Source organism: Lutra lutra, chromosome 10, assembly GCF_902655055.1.
Source record: "Lutra lutra chromosome 10, mLutLut1.2, whole genome shotgun sequence".
Taxonomy (NCBI): Eukaryota; Metazoa; Chordata; class Mammalia; order Carnivora; family Mustelidae; genus Lutra; species Lutra lutra.
The window spans coordinates 105,827,884-105,850,409 of NC_062287.1; the positions used below are offsets into that span (position 1 = coordinate 105,827,884).

General features: G+C 49.8%; 1 protein-coding gene and 1 long non-coding RNA gene across 6 annotated transcripts; one reads left to right on the top strand and one right to left on the bottom strand.

The window, feature by feature from the left end:
• Nucleotides 1-66: 66 nt before the first annotated feature.
• LOC125080111 (uncharacterized) lies at nucleotides 67-1,597 on the top strand. The gene is made up of 2 exons (XR_007121210.1): nucleotides 67-224; nucleotides 486-1,597. It is a non-coding gene; the product is annotated as an uncharacterized LOC125080111 (long non-coding RNA).
• On the bottom strand, nucleotides 1,439-22,320 carry STX5 (syntaxin 5). 5 transcript variants are annotated; one of them, XM_047693958.1, is made up of 11 exons: nucleotides 22,174-22,320; nucleotides 21,231-21,474; nucleotides 19,519-19,589; nucleotides 19,291-19,346; nucleotides 19,104-19,174; nucleotides 15,225-15,341; nucleotides 15,084-15,140; nucleotides 14,829-14,910; nucleotides 14,065-14,171; nucleotides 13,769-13,890; nucleotides 1,439-2,192 (listed from the first exon to the last, which is right to left on the bottom strand). In XM_047693958.1, exons 2-11 carry the CDS (start codon nucleotides 21,453-21,455, stop codon nucleotides 2,033-2,035), a joined length of 1,068 nt encoding a protein of 355 aa, XP_047549914.1. In that variant the 5' UTR covers nucleotides 21,456-21,474; nucleotides 22,174-22,320; the 3' UTR covers nucleotides 1,439-2,032. The 5 variants fall into 5 exon arrangements, with proteins under 5 accessions (XP_047549914.1, XP_047549918.1, XP_047549919.1 ...); XM_047693962.1 differs by having other exon boundaries at nucleotides 21,231-21,389; nucleotides 22,174-22,300; XM_047693963.1 differs by having other exon boundaries at nucleotides 21,231-21,322; nucleotides 22,174-22,295.
• Between the last annotated feature and the right edge of the window lie 206 nt (nucleotides 22,321-22,526).

Consider the following 22,526-nt stretch of genomic DNA (forward strand, 5'->3'; position numbering starts at 1 on the left):
TGGGCGGTGCCGCCGGAGGAGCGCAGCCGCCTGCGCGTGCGCACTCGGCGGGCAGCCGCGCTGGGGGCGGGGTTGGCCGATTCGCGTCCCGCCGGAGACCTACGCTCACCCGGCCACCCCCGGGGTTGGACCAGGCCTGCCCCGCTGCCTGCTTTCTTCGGTCCGTCGCTACGCCAGCACCTCCGGGCTAGCGCTGGAGCAAAGAGCAAGCTGCTGCAGCCCAGGTCTCTTGAGAGGAACAGAAAAGGGGGTCGCAGGAAGGGCTGCCGAGGAAGGGGAGCCCTGGGCTTTGGAGCGGTAGTGATGGTTCGGAGACCCCTAGCGGTGTACAGCCAGTATTGAAGTCTCAGCCCAGCCCTTTGCCAGCAGCCCACAGAAACCATGCTTTCCTCGTCTATAAAATGGATTATCAGGCAACAGAAAATTAGAACGTAAACTCCAAGAGAGCTGGGACCTTGACTAATTCGTGGCTTTTCTTCCTCCAGCTTCTGGCTTAGTACCCTGCCTGGCATGTACCAAGAACTCAACACTTGTGAAATGAAATGAATTTCCGATCTATGCGTCCTCCCCAAGAAGAGTTGCCAAGTCAAATGAATCGACCATTTTTCCAGCTTTGGCAACCAACTGTCTTCACAACCTCTCCACCCACCACCGAGGTGCTGTGCGAGAACTAATCTTGCGTCAGTTGGGCACTGAGAATGCAAGCAAGGCCACCTGCTGAACAGAAACCAAGGAGAGAGGAAATAGTACAATGCCTGGGCTAGAAAAGGCCGAGTTCTCCTAGACTGCCCCCATGCACCTCCCCAAAGTTCTAGGGCCAGCTCTCAGGAGTACGGTGTGGTTCTCTCTGTAGCTTGAACCTCCTTTGGGGTGTGTGAGCCATGGGGGTACCCCAGGAACCTCAGAATGATGTGGTGGTGGCTCCTGGCCACGTAGTGTATTAACTTCCCTGGCGGGGCAGGAGGGGATTGTTCTGGGCAGGTTTCTCCTCCACTCTCCTGTGACTGGCTTGGATTTGGTGAGGGGCTTGGAGGGGACCAAGAGCCTCGGCTGGAGCTGGGAACGAGTTCTTCACCTTTTACTCCTGGCGGCAGGCAGAGCTTGTGTGTCATCCAGCTGAAGGAAAAACGGGGGCCAGCCGGCTGGAGCATGCAGTGGAAACAGGCACAGATACTGCTGGAGATGATCCTGAAAGTTGCCACCAATCAGGGCCCCATTCTGGGGTTGTGCTTCCCCCTCTGGAGGGAAGTTTCCAGGCTCATGAAGTGCTGCTGCACCCGGGTGTTCCCTGCCTGGAGGCAGCTGTGTACACAGGGCCCAAAGCTTGGCCCTCAGAGCCATCAGCCCAGCCTTTCAGTTCTGGTACCAGGCAGTGCACTCACTCCACTGGCTGCAAAGGCCCTTCGACGCTCCCACCCAGAAATGACGACATGGCTAGTGAGGCTGACAGTCTTGCTGTAATTGGGAGAAGATGGGCTGCAGCGCGTTTGGCAGAAAGAGTCACCAGCAGCCAAAGGTGGGGTTGTGTAGGCAGCTGAGGGGCTCAGGGCCCCCTGCCTCACGTGGTGGGGAGAGGAAGAAGAAAGAGGTCAAATTCTAACCCAGATGGGAAAGTTGGTCCCAGGGGGCGGCTTCACTTCCTCTCCTCCCTCTCAGGAAGGTGGGGAAGGCCATCATCTACCCTTGCTGTCCAAGTTTCCTTTGGAAGAGGCTGGGGAGTTTCTAAAAATCTCCTACCTAGTGGAGACAGCCTCCCCGACCAGCCCCCCAGTTGGCCTCTGCTCCCTTCCAGCCCCTTCACAGCAGAGTACAAATTCAGAACTGTGTGTTTCGAGGGCCTGAGGGTGGTGAGGGGAGGACAGGGTGGCCAGAGGCAAAGGGGCAGGGGGCAGGGGCAGTGGCCATTCTCAGCAGTTCCAGGAAACAGGGCCTTTCTCCCAAGTACCCTGCACAAGGCTCAGTGACAGCACTGGCCACCTGCCCTCCCAAAGGGATTCCAAACCCCGATGGAGTGCCTCAGAGTGGAGAAGGTTCAGGCAAGGAAGACCACAAAGATGATGAAGAAGACAATGAGGATAAGGAAGATTTTGACCATGAGCCACCGGTTCGAGGTGACCGACTGGAAGTACTTGAGGATCTCTGAATGGGCGGCCTCAACATCCAGCTGGGCTCCCAGCACGTTCTCGTCGATCCTGGGGGTAGGGCGGAAAGAAGAGGAAACAGAAGAACACTGGATTAAAAAGACTGCTGTTGAAGTAGACTTACCAACATGGAAAGATGGTCGTGATAATGTGGGAGTGAAAAGTATTTACATACAGTACGATCCCATTTGTGTGTAATTATGCTTGTATATAGAAAGAGCTCTGGAAGGGTAATGGGGATGGGGCTTGGCTCTGGTGTGAAGATCAGCTCTGCAACTTATTAGCTTGTGATTCGGAGCCGGTCATTTAACCTCCAGACTCATTTCCTTCCACTGCAAAGGAGGGAAAAGGAGGATAACCCCAACACTGCATCTGTGGTTGTCGTCGGCCTCAAATGGCTAACAAAGTGCCCAGCCCACACGAAAAGCCCCCTCAAATGTCATCTATTATAAATCTTCGCTTGTCAGTGTTTATTGATTTTTTGTCTAATAAGTAATACTGCATTTGTAATATGGGAGAAAATGCTCACAGACCACTGAAGTCAGGAAATCCTGGTTCTGAGTGAGACAGGAAGAAAAACTTAATGATATGAACAGGAAGTCAGGAGATAAGAAAAGCCCTGCTATTAGGAGAACATGTCTCTCCCAGGAACGTCCATCTCTTAAGAGGCGCCTGAGGAAAAGAAAACATTTCTTGGCCACCCGGCATATGTAACAATCCTGAGAACCCAATACAAACCCCGGCTTTTGCAAAGGGAGGCCCCGGAAGCAGAGACTGCAGTGAGCTGTTTGAGGACAGAAAAGCTGAAGCCTGATAATCCAGTTGGAACAGGAACGCAAAGCCTGGGTCAGCGGTTGCAAGCCCCAGGTCCTCAGAAGGTAGTCATGAGGCCTGCAAACTACTCTCTGTCCAAACGTAGGAGCCCAAGGGTGCCTGGCTGGCTCGGTCAGAAGACCATGCTTTCTGGGGGCGCCTGGGTGATTCAGTCCGTGGAGCTTCTGACTTTTCGTTGCGGTTGAGGTCATGATCTCCAAGTCCTGGGGTCGAGCCCCCCAGGTCAGGCTCCATGCTCGGCAGTGTGTCTGCTGGGATTCTTTCTCTCCCTCTGCCCCTCTCTCTGCTCACATTCTCTCGCTCATGAATAAATTTTTTTTTTTAAAGATTGTATTTATTTATTTGACAGAGATCACAAGTAGGCAGAGAGGCAGGCAGAGAGAGAGAGAGGAGGAAGCAGGCTCCCCGCAGAGCAGAGAGCCCGATGTGGGGCTCGATCCCAGGACCCTGGGATCATGACCTGAGCCGAAGACAGAGGCCTTAACCCACTGAGCCACCCAGGCGCCCCAATCTTTTTTTTTTTTTTTTAAGGTTTTATTTATTTTAGAGAGGTGGCAGGGGGAGAGGGAGAGAGAGAATCTGAAGCAGATGCCCTGTCAGTGTGGAGCCCGATGCAGGGCTTGATCTCACAACACAAGATCATGACCAGAGCTGAAATCAAGAGTCAGACACTTAACTGAGTCACCCAGCTTCCCCAAATAAATATATCTTAAAAAAAAAAAAATGGAAGAGCATGCGACTCTTGATGTTGGGGTCATGAGTTCGAGCCCCATGTTAGATATAGAGATTACTTAAATAAGTAAATAAACTTAAAAAAAAGGCCCAAATACAGGAGTCTAGACTGTACATGATACCCTATTTGTGTCCGAGTGGCTAACTGAAGTATCAGGTTTCCTACCTTTGGGCTGTCATTTCATTTCTCATTGTGGGTGCAACTGTCATTTCATATCCAAGAAAGCTCATCTTGGCAATCATGAATGGCTTTGCTTAACAAAAATGCATACACAGTAAATGCAGTCTGGCGTAAGAAAGACTTTAAATCAGAGTCCATGAATGTAAACTAACAGGAGGGAGCTCTGGGTGGGGGGGAATTAGGGATCCGTGGGACACTCAGAGACAGTAGTGGGGAGCAGAAGACAGATATGAGGGGGCCAGAAAATGTGGCCTGAAAAGGAGAAGGGTGAAGAAAACGGGGGGGGGGGGGGGCGCCTGGGTGGCTCAGTGGGTTAGGCCTCTGCCTTCAGCTCAGGTCGTGGTCTCAGGGTCCTGGGATTGAGCCCCGCATCGGGTTCTCTGCTCAACAGGGAGACTGCTTCCCTTCCTCTCTCTCTGCCTGCCTCTCTGCCTACTTGTGATCTCTGTCAGATAAATAAAATCTTTAAAAAAAGAAAACAGGGGAAAAGTTAGCACGGTGAGGAGGTTGGAGGAATGTCTTACGGAAAGAAAGTAAAACTATAGAGGGAAGGAATCAAGCATTAAGAAGCTGGAGTCTCATGGCGCCTGGGTAGCTCAGTGGGTTAAGCATCTGCCTTTGACCCGGGTCATAATCCCAGGATCCTGGGATCGAGGCCCCGCATTGGGTTCCCAGCTCATTGGAAAGTCTGCTTCTCCCTCTCTCCCTCTGCCTTTCCCCTGCTCATGCTCACTCTCTCGCTCTCAAATAAAATCTTTTTTTTTTTTTAAGATTTTATTTATTTGACAGACAGAGACCATAAGTAGGCAGAGAGGCAGGCAGAGAGAGAGAGAGAGGAGGAAGCAGGCTCCCTGCTGAGCAGAGAGCCTGATGTGGGGCTCAATCTCAGGACCCTGGGATCATGACCTGAGCTGAAGGCAGAGGCTTTAACCCACTGAGCCACCCAGGCACCCCTCAAATAAAATCTTAAAAAAAAAGAAGCTGGAGTCTCAGGGTGCCTAGGTGGCACAGTCAGTTAGGTGTCCAACTCCTGACTTCTGCTCAGGTCATGATCTCAGGGCTGTGAAACTGAGCCCTAAATTGGGCTCCCCACTCAGCCCGGAGTCTGCTTGTCTCTTGCCCTCCCCCTCAGCACCTCCCTATCTCCCCTGCACTTGTGCGTGCGTGACCTCTTACTAATAAATCAATCTTTCAAAAAAAAAAAAAAAAGAGCTGGAGTTTGACTGAACAGCAAGGATACATGCTCAGAGTGATGGAGAGGCATGAAAACCCAGAGGATGAGAAAGTTGAGTTTAAAATTAGGGAAGACAACAAAAAGGAGGTTGAATGGAGAATGACAGTAAGCCCAGGAACTGGAAAGACTATTTGACCATGATTAGGAAATCTGGAATTTTAGCTTTCGGAGTGTCAATTTCCCAAAGGCTTCATAATGATTGATAGGAGTTGGGTCATATTCAGAGGATATGGAAGCTACTTTTAAGGAGCTCCACGTTGGGACCCCTGGGTGCTCAGTGGGTTAAGCGTCTGCTTTTGGCTCAAATAATGATCCCAGAACCCTAGGACAGAGTCCTGTATTGGGCTCCTTGCTCAGCAGGAAGCCTGCTTCTCCCTCTGCCTGCAGTCCCTCTGCTTGTGCTCTCTCTCTCAAATATATAAAATCTTTTTTTTTTTTAAAGGTTTTTTTTTTTTAAAGATTTTATTTATTTACTTGACAGAGACAGAGATCACAAGTAGTCAGAGACGCAGGCAGAGAGAGAGGAGGAAGCAGGCTCCCCGCTGAGCGGAGAGCCCGATGTGGGGCTCGATCCCAGGACCCTGAGATCATGACCTGAGCCGAAGGCAGAGGCTTAACCCACTGAGCCACCCAGGTGCCCCAAATATATAAAATCTTAAAAAAAAAAAAAAAAGGAGCTCCATGTGGCCAGGTTTGGAAAATCTGACTCTATAATGAAAAATGATGACGGTTGGGACGCCTGGGTGGCTCAGTGGGTTAAGCCTCTGCCTTCGGCTCAGGTCATGATCTAAGGGTCCTGGGATCAAGCCCTGCATCGGGCTCAGCAGGGAGACTGCTTCCCTTCCTCTCTCTCTGCCTGCCTCTCTGCCTAATTGTGATCTCTGTCTGTCAAATAAATAAATAAAATCTTTAAAAAAAAAAAGGGATGAATTAGAAAACTGCCACTTGGTCTCACACATAGTCACGACTGTATCAGGCAAGGACCATCATGGGTCTAGGGAGGCGGACGTTCACAGGCACTCGAAGCGTCACTCCACAGGTGACTTAGCCAGATGCTCACCGTATTAAACAAGTGACCAAACTTGCCATGGCCAATAAAGGGATAACCTCATCAAGTGCCCACTGGTAATAATCAGCTATGTAGCTGGCCTACAGTCTATAACGGAGATCCGATCACAAGGCGACACTAAGCTAACACACATGTGGGACCTGCTATGAGAGGCACTGGCCTCCTCAAAGAAAAGTCAGTGTCATGAGAAGCAAAACAGAAGGCAGACTAAAGAGACATATCAAATGCCACGTGTGATCACTGCCTGGTCTTAAATTCAAGGAAAAAAGCTAAAAGCACTTGTTTTTAGAACAGCTGGGGTAATTTCAGTATGGACTAAAAAACACTGGGTAATGACAGAGAATTGTCGGTCATCTTAGGTATGATAGTGGCATTGTGGCTGTTCAGGAGAATACCAATTCTTTTTTTTTTTTTTTTTTTTTTTTTTGAGAATACCAATTCTGGAAGGGTGCCTGCTGAAGTCTTTAGGGATAAAAATGCCATGATCTTTGCGCTTTCCGATGGTTCAGAGGAACAAAAAGGAGGGAAAGCAAACGTGAGAAAATATTAAGTGGGCGAATCTGAGTGAAAGGAACAAGGTGCTCATTTGTATGATCCTCCCAACTTTCTACTCGCTAGAAATCCTGTAGGTTACAAATCGGGATACAAAGCGAAACAACGGAGTAACAGGTCAGCAATTTTCATACCTCAGAAAAAAAATAAGAATCACGTGTTGAGCATCCCCAAAATGCAGATTCTCATGTCTCATATATTCAGAAAGTTTAGGATGGGGCCCAGGAATCTACATATTAAAGACCTTTGGACTAAACCAGTGGTTTCTTTTTTTTCTTTTTTTTTTTTTTAAACACATCGTGCTTTTTTTTTTTTAAAGATTTTATTTATTTATTTGACAGATCACAAGTAAGCAGAGAGGCAGGCAGAGAGAGAGAAAGGAGGAAGCAGGTTCCCCACTGAGCAGAGAGCCCAATGCGGGACTCGATCCTAGGACCCTGAGATCATGACCTGAGCCAAAGGCTTTAACCCACTGAGCCACCCAGGCGCCCCTAAATCAGTGGTTTCTAAAAAGGGTGTTCAAATCCGGATCCACTGGCATGCAGGAAGCAAACAGAAGAACGTCTATTTAAAAAGTTTCATCCTTTCCTCTGTCAGTCAAGCGTCTGCCTTTGGCTCAGGTCATGATCTCCGGATCCTGGGATCGAGCCCAGCATCAGGCTCCCTGCTCAGTGGGGAGCCTGCTTCTCCCTCTCCCTCTGCTGCTCCCCTGATTCATATGCACGCACAAGCACATTCTTGCTCCCTCTCTCTAAAATAAAATCTTAAAAAAATAAACAAATACAATAAAAAAAATTTCATCCTTTCAAAATATCCATTTCTTGTACATATAGTTGCCCACAATTTTTCTCTTTTGTTATTTCCCTTTTGTGTTTCAATCCCCTATAAAATTGCTTCTGAGCCATCCAACAGAAGTTGCTGCGCTGATCCAATCAATCCCAGCCCCGCAGCCCCCTGAACACCCTGGAGCTTCACCTCACACCTCCTTTTTCAGGGGCACCGAGAAATATCCACTCCTTTCTTCCTAAAATCCCCACCACCTCAGCTTCTAAGGACACATTACTCTCCGCTTTCTTTTGTCATCTTCCTTAGCCGTCTTCCTCAGCCTCCTGGACAAATCCTTCCCCCTTCTCCCAGTAATCCTGGAGCCACGGGGATCTGTCCTGTCCTTTTTCTCACTTTACCCACTGTCTCGGGGTAGTCTCGTCTATGTCCACGGTTTCACCAGGAGGCCACTGACTCCCCCAAGTCCTTATCTCTAGCCCAGCCCTCTCTGCTGAGCCTCAGGCCACACAGCAAATGCCACTTGGAGGGCCCAGGGAGTCTGACAGTCAGCATGTCCAGAACAAAGCTCGTTCCCCTCCCCCAGCATCCATCTACTTCTCCCTGAGTTCTCTCCCTGAGAATGCAGCACACAGGTCCTTTGTGATCTGGCCCTGCCTCTCCAGCTTCCTCCCTCCCCACTCCGCCTGCCTGCCTGCCTGCCGTGTGCACTAAGTCTGCATTCCTGGAAGCCACCCAAGCCCTTTTTCATTTCTGAGCTATTCTGGAATGGCCTTTCCTTTCCTTTGGCTGGCATTCCTCCTCAGGACTTATCTTTTATTTCTAGGAGAGGTACCTGGCCTGAGTTCCCTTACCTCCTCCTCTTCCTGCCCTTACCATACTGAAGTGTAACTGTCAGTGCATGTCTCTCCTACTAGACATGAGCGCCGCAAGGACCGGAACGGTCTTTCACCTTCCTATCCCCAGATCCAGCAGGACTAGCTCAGAGCATCACCAGATGTTTGCTAAACAATAAAGAAATGAACACTAACACTGAAAAACTCTTTCAAGGAAGACGAGAATGTGAGGTTGCATGCAGATGGAAGAGAATGTTAGCAATTTTTAAAGATTTTATTTATTTGAGGGGCGCCTGGGTGGCTCAGTGGGTTAAGCCTCTGCCTTCAGCTCAGGTCATGATCCCAGGTTCCTGGGATCGAGCCCCGCATCGGGCTCTCTGCTCAGCAGGGAGCCTGCCTCCACCTCTCTCTCTCTCTGCCTGCCTCTCTGCCTGCTTGTGATCTCTGTCTGTCAAAGAAATAAATAAAATTAAAAAAAAAAAAGATTTTATTTATTTGAGAGCAATCAAGAATGAGACAGATCACAGAGGAAGAAGGAGAAGCAGACTCACCAGCTGAGCATGGGGCCTGATGCGGAACTCAATCCCAGGACCCTGAGATCATGACCTGAACTGAAGGCAGACGCTTAACTGACTGAGCCACTCAGGTGCCCCTGATGTTAACTATTTAAAACACATAAAGGTGGGACGCCTGGGTGGCTCAGTTGGTTGGACGACTGCCTTCGGCTCAGGTCATGATCCCGGAGTCCCGGGATCGAGTCCCGCATCGGGCTCCTAGCTCCATGGGGAGTCTGCTTCTCCCTCTGACCTTCTCCTCGCTCATGCTCTCTCTCACTGTCTCTCTCTCAAATAAATAAATTAAAAAAAATCTTAAAAAAAAAAAATAAATAAATAAAACACATAAAGGATGGAGAAAGAACCCAAGTAACTTTTTTTTTTTTTTTTTTTAAGATTTTACTAATTTATTCAACAGGGAGAGAGAGGGAGAGAGCACAAGCAGGGGGAGTGGCAGGCAGAGGGAGAAGCAGACTCCCTGTTGAGCAAGGAACCCCGTGCGGGACTCCACCCCAGGGTCCCGGGATCGTGATCCAAGCTGAAGGTAGATGCCCAACCGACTAAGCTACCCAGGCGTCCCATACCCAAGTATCTTTTATGATTCCATTTCACAGAATCTATAACAATATTCTAATATACAAAGCACATCACAGCCTGAGGAGCTACAGTGTTTACGGAACCAGCCGAGTAAGGAGTTCCCTAGGTCTCAGCTGAACCAGGGAAGAATCAGTCTTTTTTTTTTTCTTCAAGATTTTCCTTATCTACTTGACAGAGATCACAACTAGGCAGAGAGGCAGGCAGAGAGAGAGGAGGAAGCAGGCTCCCCGCTGAGCAGAGAGCCCAATGCAGGGCTCAATCCCAGGACCCTGGGATCATGACCTGAGCCGAAGGCAGAGGCTTTTAACCCACTGAGCCACCCAGGTGCCCCAAGAATCAGTCTTTTGAAGTCTCTTGATTCCAGGACCATGATGGCTAGACTCATAGCACCTTATAAAGGGCTGGTACTATAGTCGATGAATAAATAAACAAATAAACATCCTTTAAGTAGCGGTAGTCAAACTCCTTCCCCTCCCACATCTCCTCCCCCTCCCTCCGCTCTTAGCGCTCCCTCCTACTGAACGGAGAACACTGAACCAGTCTGAGGAATCGGGCACAGTCTGAGTAAATAATGGCCAAACGTTTCCTAAACTTGATGAGCGATGTAGATGTACAGATGCGAGAAACTCAGAGAACCCCGAGAAAGGGAAGTTCAAAGAAAATGACATCAGGAGACATAATAGTCAACTGCTGAAAATCAAAGACAAAAAAAAACACACAAACAAAAAAACAAACATACAAAAAAACCTGAAAAGCAGCCAGAGAAAAACACATTACATACACAGCTGAAGTTACCACCACTTTCTCGTTAAGAACAACAAAGACCAAAGCTCAGTAGAGTGATACAGCTAAAGTGCCTGAAGAGTGAACCAGAAAACCAACCCAGAATTCTATATCCAGGGAAAACATCCTCCAAGAATGAAGGTAGGGGGCCCCTGGGTGGCTCAGTGGGTTAAAGCCTCTGCCTTTGGCTCAGGTCATGATCTCAGGGTCCTGGGATCAAGTCCCATGTTGGGTCCCTTGCTCAGCAGGGAGCCTGCTTCTCCCTCTGCTTGCTCTGCCTGCTGCTCCCCCTGCTTGTGCACACTCTCTCTCTCTGACAAATAAATAAAGTATTTTTTTTCAATATTTTATTTATTAGAGAGAGACAGCACATGCACAAGCAGGGGGGACATCAGACGGGGAGGGTGAAGAGGATTCTCTGCTGAGCAGGGAGCTGGATGGGGACCCTGGGATCATGACCTGAGCTGAAGGCAGACGCTTAACAACTTAGCCACCCAGGCATCCGAAATTTTTTTTGAGAGAGAGAGAGAACACATGCGCACAAGCAGAGAGAGGGACAAAGAGAGGGGGAGAGAGAGAGAACCTCAGGCAGGCTCCACACTCAGCACGGAGCCCAACACAGGGCTCAGCCTCACAACCCTGCCATTATGACTTGATCTGAAAACAAGAGTCGGATGTCCAACTGACTGTGCCACCCAGGCACCCCTAAAGTTCTCGCATTTTGTATGAAGTAGGCTGTGAGAGCTAATGATGCATGCTGTAATCCCTAGGTCAGCCGCTTAAAAAAAAAAAATGCAATGACATTTAGCTAAAATACCAACAAAAAAATTTTTGGTGGAATTTTGAAAAAAATTTCCATTGTCCAAAAGATGAAAGAGAAAGAGGAACAAAGGGACAAAAAGAAACAGGAAAAAAAGAAAGAGAAAGCAAATAGTAAAATGGTAAGCCTAAATCCAACCTTATTAAAAAGTACACTATTATTTATTTATTTATTTATTTGACAGAGAGAGAGATCACAAGCAGGCAGAGGCGGACAGAGAGAGAGAGGAAGCAGGCTCCCTGCCGAGCAGATAGCCTGATGCGGGGCTCGATCCCAGGACCCCGGGATCATGACCTGAGACAAAGGCAGAGGCTTTAACCCACTGAGCCACCCAGGCGCCCCCCAAAGTACACTATTTTTATGGAATCACAGAAGACCCTGAGTAGCCAAAGCAATCTTGAGAAAGAACACAGCTGGAGGCATCACACGCTCTGATTTCAACCTATAACACAAAACTAGAGTCACCAGGACAGCCTGGTCCGGGCGCAAATACAGACACATAGATCAATGCAACAGGAGAGAGCGCCCAGATATAAATCCACGCATATGTGATCAATTAATCAGAGGAGGCAAGAATATAAACAGGGAAGACAGTCTCAACAACAGTGTGTGGGGGGACTGGACAGCTACATGTGGAGAGTGACCCTGGACCGCTTTCTTTCACCACATGCAAAAATTAACTCACAATGGATGAAAAACTTGAATGCAAGACCCGAAATCATAAAAATTCTAGATGAGAACACAGGTGGCAGGTTCCTTGACATCACTTACCAATATTTTTGGACCTGACTCCACAGGCAAGGGCCACAACAGCAAAAATAACAAATGCAAGTACATCAAAGTAAAAAGCTTTGGCACAGAGAAGAAACGATCAACAAAGTTCTTTCTTACTGAACAGGAGAAAAGTTTGCAAATCATTTATCTGATATGGGGCAGGCATCCAAAATATATAAAGACTGCATATAACCCAAGAGCAAACAAACAGACAAACCAACAATCTAATTAAAAAATGGGGAGGAAGGGACGCCTGGGTGGCTCAGTTGGTTAAGCAGCTGCCTTCGGCTCAGGTCATGATCCCAGCGTCCTGGGATCGAGTCCCACATCAGGCTCCTTGCTCAGCGGGGAGTCTGCTTCTCCCTCTGCCTCTGCCTACCACTCTGTCTGCCTGTGCTCATGCTCTCTCTCTAACAAATAAATAAATAAAATCTTTAAAAAAAAAAAAAATGGGCAGGAAGTCTGAAGAGACATTTTTCCAAAGAAGACATCCAAATGGCCAAGAAGCACATGAGATGCTCAACACCGCTCATCATCAGGGAAAAACAAATCCAAACCACAACGAGATAATCATCTCATACCTGTCAGAACGGCTAGCATTAAAAACAAAACAGGGGCACCTGGGTGGCTCAGTGGGTTAAGCCTCTGCCTTCAGCTCGGATCATGATCTCAGGGTCCTGGGATTGAGCCCCACACACTGGGCTCTCTGTTCAGCAGGGAGCCTTCTCCCCTCTCTCTCTCTCTCTGCCTGCCTGTCTGCCTACTTGTGATCTCTGTCAAATAAATAAATAATATCTTAAAAAACTAAACAAAACAAAACAAATAGCAAAAAAAAAAAAAAAAAAAAAAAAATATATATATATATATATATATATATATATATATATATAGGTGCTGGTGAGGATGTGGAGAAAAGGAACCTTTGTGCACTGTTAGTGAGAATGCAAACTGATACAGCGACTCTGGGAAACAGTACCGAGGTTCCTCAAAAAATTAAAAATATAGCTACCACATGATCCAGTAATTCCATTCCTGGGCATTTATCCAAAGAAAAAAAAAAACACTAACTTGAAAGATAACAGCATTATCTACAATAGCCAAAACACAGAAGTGTAGGAGTCCATTGATAGAATGGATCTTTTTTTTTTTTTAAGATTTTATTTACTTATTTGACAGAAAGAAAGGAAGCACAATAGGCAGAGCGGCAGAAGCAGGCTCTCTGCTGAGCAGGGAGCCCGATGCTAGGCTCGATCCCAGGACCACCTGAGCCAAAGGCAGCCGCTTAACGGACTGAGCCATCCAGGCGCCCCATGATCCCTTTCTTTTTTTTTTTTTTTTCTTTTTTTAAAGATTTTATTTATTTGTCAGAGAGAGAGAGATCACAAGTAGGCAGAGAGGCAGGCAGAGACAGAGGGAGAAGCAGGTTCCCCGCCGAGCAAGGAACCTGATATGAGACTCGATCCCAGGACGCTGGGACCACGACCCGAGCCGAAGGCAGCCACTTAACCAACTGAGAAACCCAGGCGTCCCCCATGATCCCTTTCTTAACACGTCATCCCGCCATAATTCTCCACGTATATCTTATCACTACCTGAAAATTTCTTGTCAACTCTTTTAAACAGCTGTGCTCACCCACCCTCCTGAATCTCACCCCTACACTATCGAGATGTCACGGTTCTACTCATCGGTGTATCCTCAGCACCTAGAACAGCACCTGACAAGAAACAGGCACTTCGTGAACACTTGTTGAAGGAACCCTGTGGGTAGGCCGGATTCCCTCTACTCTTTCGACGGGTAGCAAGCTGTCCCTGGGGGCCTTTAGGATGTCACCCCACAGGAACAGAAGGCTCTTCTGTCCGGGGTGAAAGAGAGTCTCACCTCTGAATGGTTTCTTCCTGCTCCTTAACCATGTGTGCCAACTGCTGAAAGATGGAGCCCAGCTCGACAATTGTGGACTCGATGTTCTGCATGGTGTCTGCCCGGCTCTGGATGTAGGAATCCTTCAGGGGAGAGACAGCGCCCATGAACTCTAGAAGCTTCCTCAGCGGAGGGCCTGCTTCTTTAGGACCCCTTCCCAGCGTGGCCACTCGACTCAACGCACATTTCAAACACTTGCTAGCGGGCCACTGGGGAGGACAGATGAGCATCTCCTACCCAGTTCCGAGCCCAGGTACCTGCTCATCAATGAGCTGCAGCTGCTGGCTGGTCCGAGAGTCCATCATGTCAATGGCCACATCCCCGGAGGCACGAGACTCTGCCCCCAAAACCACAGCACTGCCCCCTGGGAAAAGAAAGAAAAGGCACTTCGTAGTGCTTGAAAATAGGTTCAAAGCCCACATGCTCTGGGTTTGAATCCCAGCATGGGCACTTCCTAGCCTTGTGACCCTGGACAAGTCATTTAATCTCGCTGGGCCTCAGTTTCCTCCCCTTTAAATGATGCATAATAAGGGACGCCTGGGTGGCTCAGTGGGTTAAAGCCTCCGCCTTTGGCTCAGGTCATGATCTCAGGGTCCTCGGATCGAGCCCTGCATCGGGCTCTCTGCTCAGCGGGGAGCCTGCTTCCTCCTCTCTTTCTGTCTACTTGTGATCTCTAATAAATAAAATCTTTTAAAAATAAATAAATGACGCATAATAATAGTGGCTTTCTCTGAGGTGGTGGTGAAAATTAAATGAGAGAATGTGAATGAATAATAAAAATGTTAGAGTCATTCTAGTGCACAGGACTGAAGTCAGCCCCGACAGTGAGAATGTGGGAGACTAAGTATAGATCATGAAGGCCAGCCATGGGGTTTGACCTCTGAGAGAGAAATCTTGGCATCTCAAGGATGCCTGTCCATTCTCCTACACAAGCCCTGCCCTCTCGGGGTTAGAGGATGCCATCACAGACACAATAAGTGAGTCTTACCCCTCAGGGCTCCCTGCATTGCCGGTGACTTACCCAGGTGGTTGGGGGCCAAGGGCAGGGCTGACACAGGTGCCCGGGAGAACTGTTCCCGCCGATTCCTCTGCTGCTTCAGGTTCTGGGATTGGGGAAGAAATGCAAAGGTCCCGAGGCCTCTGGGAAGCAGGCATGTTAGAGAGACCCTCCTGTCGGCCTATGACACTGTTACCCTCACCCCTCCACTTGTTCCTTCCCCATCTCCCGTTGGGCCCTTACCCCGATTCCCATCCCTCCTACACAGATTCTTCTTACCTCTGTCCTCACTTCTAAAACTGATTTGAAGTCATTGGACATCGAGGCCAGTTTTGACTAGAACAAAAGGAGAGAGGGTTGGCCAAAGAAGACAGTCCCTTTCTCCCTTCTGCCTCCCACTCCACCAACTCCAGGTCCCACCTGCAGGGAGACCACGATGGTGTTGGAATGGGTTTGCAGGTGCCGGCCGCTCTGGCTGCCCTTGGCCCTCACGAAGTCCTGAAGCTGGGCAATTTGTTTGTTGAGGCTATTGATGTCCTACGGAGAGCCAACAGGAAAACGGTTAACAAAGGGGTCCTCGGCCAATGTCTCTCCCACATGGACAGCTCCAGCAAGGACAACGGGGTGGAAGTTACGAACGATGGGGAGGGTATTTCAAAGTCAGACCAGAAGGGGCTTCTGGGATGGTCCAAGCTCCGGACTTTGCTCCGGCTCAGTCCCTGCGGAGTAGAGCCAGAAGAGGCAAAATCTGGTCTCATCCATTTCTAAATAACTGATTTTACCCCCTTCACCCTCCGGCTCAACTCCACCTGTGAGGCCAGACACGTGACCAGAGAACTACTTCGAAGGCCATGATCTCACACCCAATGCATGCTGGCCAGCAGAGCACTGTATGGCAATCAGGAAAAGGGAAGAGTCAAAGTCTCCGTGTTTCCCGGAAGCATCAACAAAACGCCTCTTATACACAGAACTCCTTTCAAAAGTCATTATAGCAAAAGAGTAAAGGCTCTGACTTGTCCAAGGTCACACGATGAGGTAAAGTAGCACAACCCGGCTTTCTACACCAGACCAAAGCATCCTCCGCTCCCCGATCTGGCTTGCCAAGATAGAGATGAAGGAGATGGCTGGGGAGTGGCAGAGAAAGTTTGCCCAGGAGATAAGGGGGAGGGGGAGAGAGAAAAGGTCAGGAATAGTGAGTTCAAGGAACACACTGAAGACAAACTAGATTAGGCAACTTCTAGAATTCCTCTAACAGTTCCCTCAGTTAGCATTCCAGCCACAAGCACTCGAGAGCCATGGACGATATCCACAGCTGACTGGTCTGGCCCTTTGGAGTTGACACAACCTCCTTACAGCCCCACGTCCAAAACCGCACTCCACGTCTTCTCTCCATAAAATCTCGTCCCCCAGAGTTCTAGCTCGGAAAAATGGTACTGCTTCCCACGGAGGTGCCCAAGCTGGAAGCTTCTAAGTCACATACTCATACCTCCTAAACCCATCTCTCTGCCACAACACAACCACAGTCTACGGGTCACTTACCGGGCACTGAGCGCCTGTGTCTCTGTGCCACACAGCGCGCTAGGCAGCTTGCGACTTTCTTTGCCCTTACACTTACCACAGAAGACAACTCCCAACTCCCCGCCAAAAGCTGTTCCCCCTTGTCCCTACTTTTTTTTTTTTTTAAAGATTTTTAAAAAAATTTTTTTTTTTTTTTTAAGATTTTATTTATTTATTTGACAGAGAGAGATCACAAGCAGGCAGAGAGGCAGGCAGAGAGAGGAGGAAGCAGGCTCCCTGCTGAGCAGAGAGCCCGATGCGGGGCTCGATCCCAGGACCCTGAGATCATGACCTGAGCCGAAGGCAGCGGCTTAACCCACTGAGCCACCCAGGCGCCCCTTTTTTAAAGATTTTTATTTATTTATTTGACAGAGATCACAGGTAGGCAGCGAGACAGGCAGAGAGAGAGGAGGAAGCAGGTTCCCTGCTGAGCAGAGAGCCCGATGTGGGGCTTGATCCCAGGACCCTGGGATCATGACCTGAGCCGAAGGCAGAGGCTTTAACCCACTGAGCCACCCAGGCGCCCCCCTACTTTTCCTTTTTGGTAAATGGCACCACCAGTTACCAGCTGCTCAGACCAGACGCAGGAAAGCCATCCTCAAGTCCCCTCTTTGCCCTTAATCCATATGGAGCCTAGCAGGAACCCACAGAAAACCCGGCTGATTCCAACAGATGCTCCAAATCGGGCCGCTCACCTCCTTCCCTACGAAACCTGCCCTGGACCCTATCATCACTGTCTCTCAACATTCGCCAAGAGCCTCCTAAGTGACTTTGCCCTTGCAGCCTGCCCTCGCCCATTCACCCTCGACACAGTGACCAGAGTGAGCTTTTGAACCAGAAACGGAGCATATCACCCCTCCCTCTGCTTAAAATCTTCCAAGAGTTTTCCACTAAATTTAGAACACAAGCCAAATTCCTTCCCTGGTGGACGCAGACTTCACAGGGTCTGGCCCTGCCCATTTCCCTGACCTCATCCCTCCTGGTCTCCTTCTCATTTGTTATGTGCAACCACACTGCCCTTCGTGTTTATCAGATGCGCTAAGGTGGCCCACCCTTCAGGGCCTTTCCCTTTGCTATTCCCACTTTCTGAAAAGTGCTCCCACCAGATCTTTGGAAGATGCTTTTTCTTCACCATTCGGGTCTCAATGCCCCTTCTCACGGGCCATCCTAGATCATCCCCATCTACTAAGACCCCAGCCTGAGGAACTCAATTTATTTCTTTAATAGAATTCACCACCCTGAAATTGTTTTTTCTATCTGCTTGTCTAGTGTCTCTCCCTCTCCCTTCCCTCCCCCTCTCTCAAAGAAAGAAAGAAGGAAAGAAAGAAGGAAGGAAGGAAAGGAGGGAGAGAAGAAGGAAACCCCCCAGGGCAGGTACCGCACCTGTCCTGCTCACTGCTGAATCCCCCAGAACCAGGAAGCTATAGGTCACCTAATAATGTGACTCCAAAAATAAATAAGTGAATTCCCACAACCACCCTCCGAGGTAGGTGCTGTGACCATCATAAGGGAACCGAAGCTCAGAGTAGTTAGACGGCTTACCCAACGTTACACCATAGTTGGTGGACTTGGGATTTGAACTCGTCTGTCTGAAACCAGGCAGTGGTTCTTCAAAGCCTATGCAAGAATGCCCCAGTAGATGGTGGCATCCTCTCTCTACCCCCCCCACAAGGCACCTCCTGAACACGGCTGCCTCTGGACAGCAGCAGAACCTCCTCCCTAGCCTCTCTGCCCATCCATGCTCCAGACTGGGTTTTTCCCCCACTTATGGTCATTCAACTTCAAGTTTCATGCTCATGACATTGTGCTGGGAGAGGAAGGAATCACAACTGTACAGATTCTGCTATCCGGGGGTCTTCCAGACAGACTATATTCCAGATTCTTATCGTCCTTGTAGCACCTGGCAGTCAGTGATTCCATGCTCCTTACCCAGGCCCACAATGAGCTTCCCAACCAGCCACCGATCTACCCACCCAGCCTCATCTCCTGCTGACCAGCCATCCAGTTAACAAACAATGAGTACCTTCTCTACACCAGACACTAGTACAGGCATTTGGGATACATCTGTGAACAAGCAAGAAGAAAAAAAAAAATCTCTGTTCTTTTCTTTGTTTGGGGGTGGGGGGATGAGGTAGATGGGAGGGAACAAAACGAATTAAGGTAAGTCAGTCAATGACAGAGAATGTTAGAAAGGATCCAGTGCTATAACCAGAAAAACAGAGCAAGGTAAGGAAGATCAGAGTTGCGAGCACTGATGTACTAAACAGCACGCTCAGGGTAGGCCTCCCTGAGCAGGTAACATCTCCTCAAAGACTTCAACCTTCTCTGTTATAAGCTGGGCCACTGCACACACTGTTTCTTCTGTTGGAATGTTCTTCCAAGGCCTGTAGGCAAGTCTTGAAACCAGTTCAGACTTCACTCCCTCTAGAAAATCTGCCCCAGTGTCCCCAGACCGTCTCATTCATCTTTTTGTAAGGTCTAGACCCCTTGCCTTCTCCTCACTGTAAGTCTGAGTTTGTGGGACCGGATACCTTTTGGAGACAATAAGCTCTGAAGGCGGAAATCTTGCCTCAAGCTTTTGTACTGTGCTTTGTACACAGCTGATGGCCAAGTGTCCACTGCCTCAACACACGAGCAGGATGTCTGGGGCTGGCTCTAGAAACTTGCTCTGGACCTCCGTGATACCGGCGACTCATAGCGCGATCTGATGGGAACGCAGGATCCTGAGGGCCAGCAGCTCACCTGTTTGATGATGTAAGTCAGCTCCTCGATTTCCACTGCTTTATCATCGAAGAGGGACTTGCGCTTTGCCACTGCAGAGACAGAGGAGGCCACGACGGGGTAGGTCAAAGACAAGGCTCAGGGAGTACGGTTCCTCAGCCCTCTCTGGTTCACTGCCCCATCTCTGAAAGACCCCAAGAACACTCACAGATTGTCAGCTTCTCCAGCTTGGCAAATGTGTTGCTGAGGTCTTTCCCAATGCGCCTGGAAACGAGCATTAGTGAGGGCACCACGGGAAAGGGCAGGACAGGGCCTATTCCCACATTAGCTCCAGCAAAACTGGTGCAGACCTCCCTCACAGCCAAGGCCCCCTTTAAGGCAAGCCTACTGCTCCCAGACCCTGCAGCACCCCACCATGTAATTTCTCTCAACTTACTTGGCCATGAGGGTAAATTCACTGCGCTGCCGGACAGCACGCAGAGCCGGCTTGTTTGTCTGGATTCCATTCTGAAATACAACGTCAAGGTGTGACACTTTAGTTTTCCCTCCCCATTTCCAGCTTTCACTGCTTCTTAGGTATCAGCAACCTTCTCCCTAGGACCCCCACTGGATGGTCCAATTTTATCAGTAGCGGTCATTTAGAGCTCAGATCTGAATCTGGGTAGACCCAGGTTCAAATCTTGACTCCACCACTTATTAGCTGGGGTTTGGGGCAAATGACTTAAACTATTCTGAATCTGTTTTCTCTTGCTTAAAAAGAAGACAATCCACACACCTCCTATTGTTGCTGCTAAAACTAAACAGCATAAGGGCCATAAAGTATTTTAGTTAGATGCCTCAGACATTGTAAGCACTAAATAAATGATAGGCACGATTACCATTTTAGTCCTCCAATCAGGAAATCAAAGAGGATAACTGAGAAGCTCTTGGAGATCATACAGAAAAGCAGTTGTTAAAACCTGAGCAGTAAAAATATTTAAAATTACAATCACTCAGGTCCCACTTTGATTCAGGATGTGTGGACTGAAACAAGGGAATCTAATTTGTAAAAAAGCATTCCAAAGCAATTTTGGTAAAAAGTACTTATCAAAAAAAAACTGTTTTCGGGGTGCCTGGGTGACTCAGTCGGTTGAGCGTCTGCCTTCAGCTCAGGTCATGATCTCAGGGTCCCGGGATGGAGCCCTACATCCAGCTTCCTGCTCAGCAGGGAGTCTGCATCTCCCTCTGCCTCTGCCCCTCTGCCTCCTCCTGCCTGTGCTCTCTCGCTTGCTCACACACTCTCTCTGTGTCAAATAAATAAATAAATAAATAAAATCTTAAAAAAAAAAAAAAAAGGCTTTCATTTGATAGATATAAAAACTGAGGCCCAGGGGCATCAGTTGGCTAAACCTCTGACTCTCTCTCTCTTTTTTAAAAGATTTATTTTATTTGATTTTATTTGACAGAGATCACAAGTATGCAGAGAGGCAGGCAGAGACAGAGAGGAGGAAGCAGGCTCGATGCGGGGGCTCCGATCCCAGGACCCTGAGATCATGACCTGAGCCAAAGGCAGAGGCTTAACCCACTGAGCCACCCAGGCACCCCTAAACCTCTGACTCTCGATCGCAGTTCAGGTCTTGATCTCAGGGTTATGAGTTCAAGCAGCACACTGGGCTCCACACGGGACATGGAGCCTACTTTAAATCAAAAACAAAAAAGCCCTACACCTCCCCACTCACCCCCCACACCCCGCCAAAAAGCCCCTGAGGCCCAACTAGACTAAGTTCCCTGTGGCCACAGAGCAAACTTATGGTAGGACTATTCCGGAACTAGAACTCAAAGTCCCTCTCTTTGAGCTAAAGGCTCTTTCTAGAACGTGTTCCTTATCCACTCCAAATACACTGCAGCCACCTCTCATCCTGAGATATTCCTTCGAAGATTAGCAACCCTACCCTCTGCGGGAATTTCTCACAGAACACTTTGCATCCAGATAGCTGACCCTCACCTTTTCTGTTGCTGAGTAGATCCTACAGCCCCTCCAAACCAAATCAGCTCTGCAACAGGTCACCACCCCCCACCCCCAAATTATGTCTATCAACAGTGCTGGAGCACAGCCTCCTCCAGATTTCACTAAGGCTCACTGCTGCCTTTTTCACTCCTGGTCCTTACCTGACGGCTCTGCAGGGACTTGCAGGCAGACAGGAACTCCTGGGTCCGATCCCGGCAGGACATGGTGTTGGGAGGGGGAGGGACCAGGGCCACTGGGGGGGGCAGAGGGGCGATGTCGCTGCTGCTACTGCCAGCAGTTGCAGGGGACAGGACCTGTGTCTTTGAGAGACCCAGGTAGACACCCTGATCCGTGTTCTTAGACCCGTAGCGTTTCCGCGGGATCATTGAGACGCATAACCTCGGACTGTTGTGGAGGGGAGAGTGTCATTCCCCAGGCAGCCTCCTTCCCCACAAATCCCCCACCCCCAACACACACACACCAGTAAATCCTCGGGCCCCTTCTGCACTTGGCACGGACTTTCGCGCCCAAAGCCACCCGCAGATCCTGGGGCCGGCCCAAGGCGGACAGGTCCCCGCTCTCTGGCCCAATTGGTCCCGCTCCTCACACTCTTTACCAACTTGGCTCTGGCGGCCAGAGCGCGGGCCGGGGGCCTTGAAGCAGGACAGGACCAGAGGCAGGTCCCGCGGCACCGAGGCGCCAGCCCGGCCTGTGGAACTGCCCCAGGCCCTAACCGGGCCCTCTCGTATCCGCGGATCCCTTCGACTCCTGAGGGAGAAACGGTGACCGACCTCCCAAGAGGGACCCACTTCGGTGGGCGGAGGGGGGCGAAAAAAAATCTCTAGGTGTTTATTTGAAACAGGAAGTCCCACCCCCGCCCAAGTCCCGCCTTCTGGAGGACTGCAGCCACTGATTAGGTAACGCCGACGTCTTTCTCAACAGGGGCTTCCCTGATTGGACGGCGAAGTATTCCCTCACCCCGAGCCGGGCCGGCAGGACTGGCCCGCTCGCTCCAGGTTCCCTTCCCCCCTCCCGTCGCCGCCCCCAGAAAGCCGCTGCCCAGAGCGGACACGGCGGCCAGACCCCTTCTAGAGCGAGTCCTACCTCCTCTCTGCCTCCTGCCGCCACCGACGCTGCCACAGTCTCCCGGGTGGTCACCGCCTCCTCTCCAAGCGCTGTAGCCGCCGAAATCCGACCAGACTGGAAGCCGCCACGTCACCCACACGTAACCCCTCCCCCGGTGACGAGAGGGCGGTGCCACGCCTTTTGGAGCACAGGGACTCGAGAGACACGCCCCACCACCCAAACGCAAGAGCGACTCCGCCCTCCCATTGGCTAGGCTGTTCGTGACCCCGCCCCCGAGGAACCAGAGCCGGGGCCCGGGAGGCAAGGCCAGCCCCAGGGGAGGAGCCTTAAAGAGCCCGCAGCCCCAGCAGAGCCGGTGCCCTGGGGGCCCG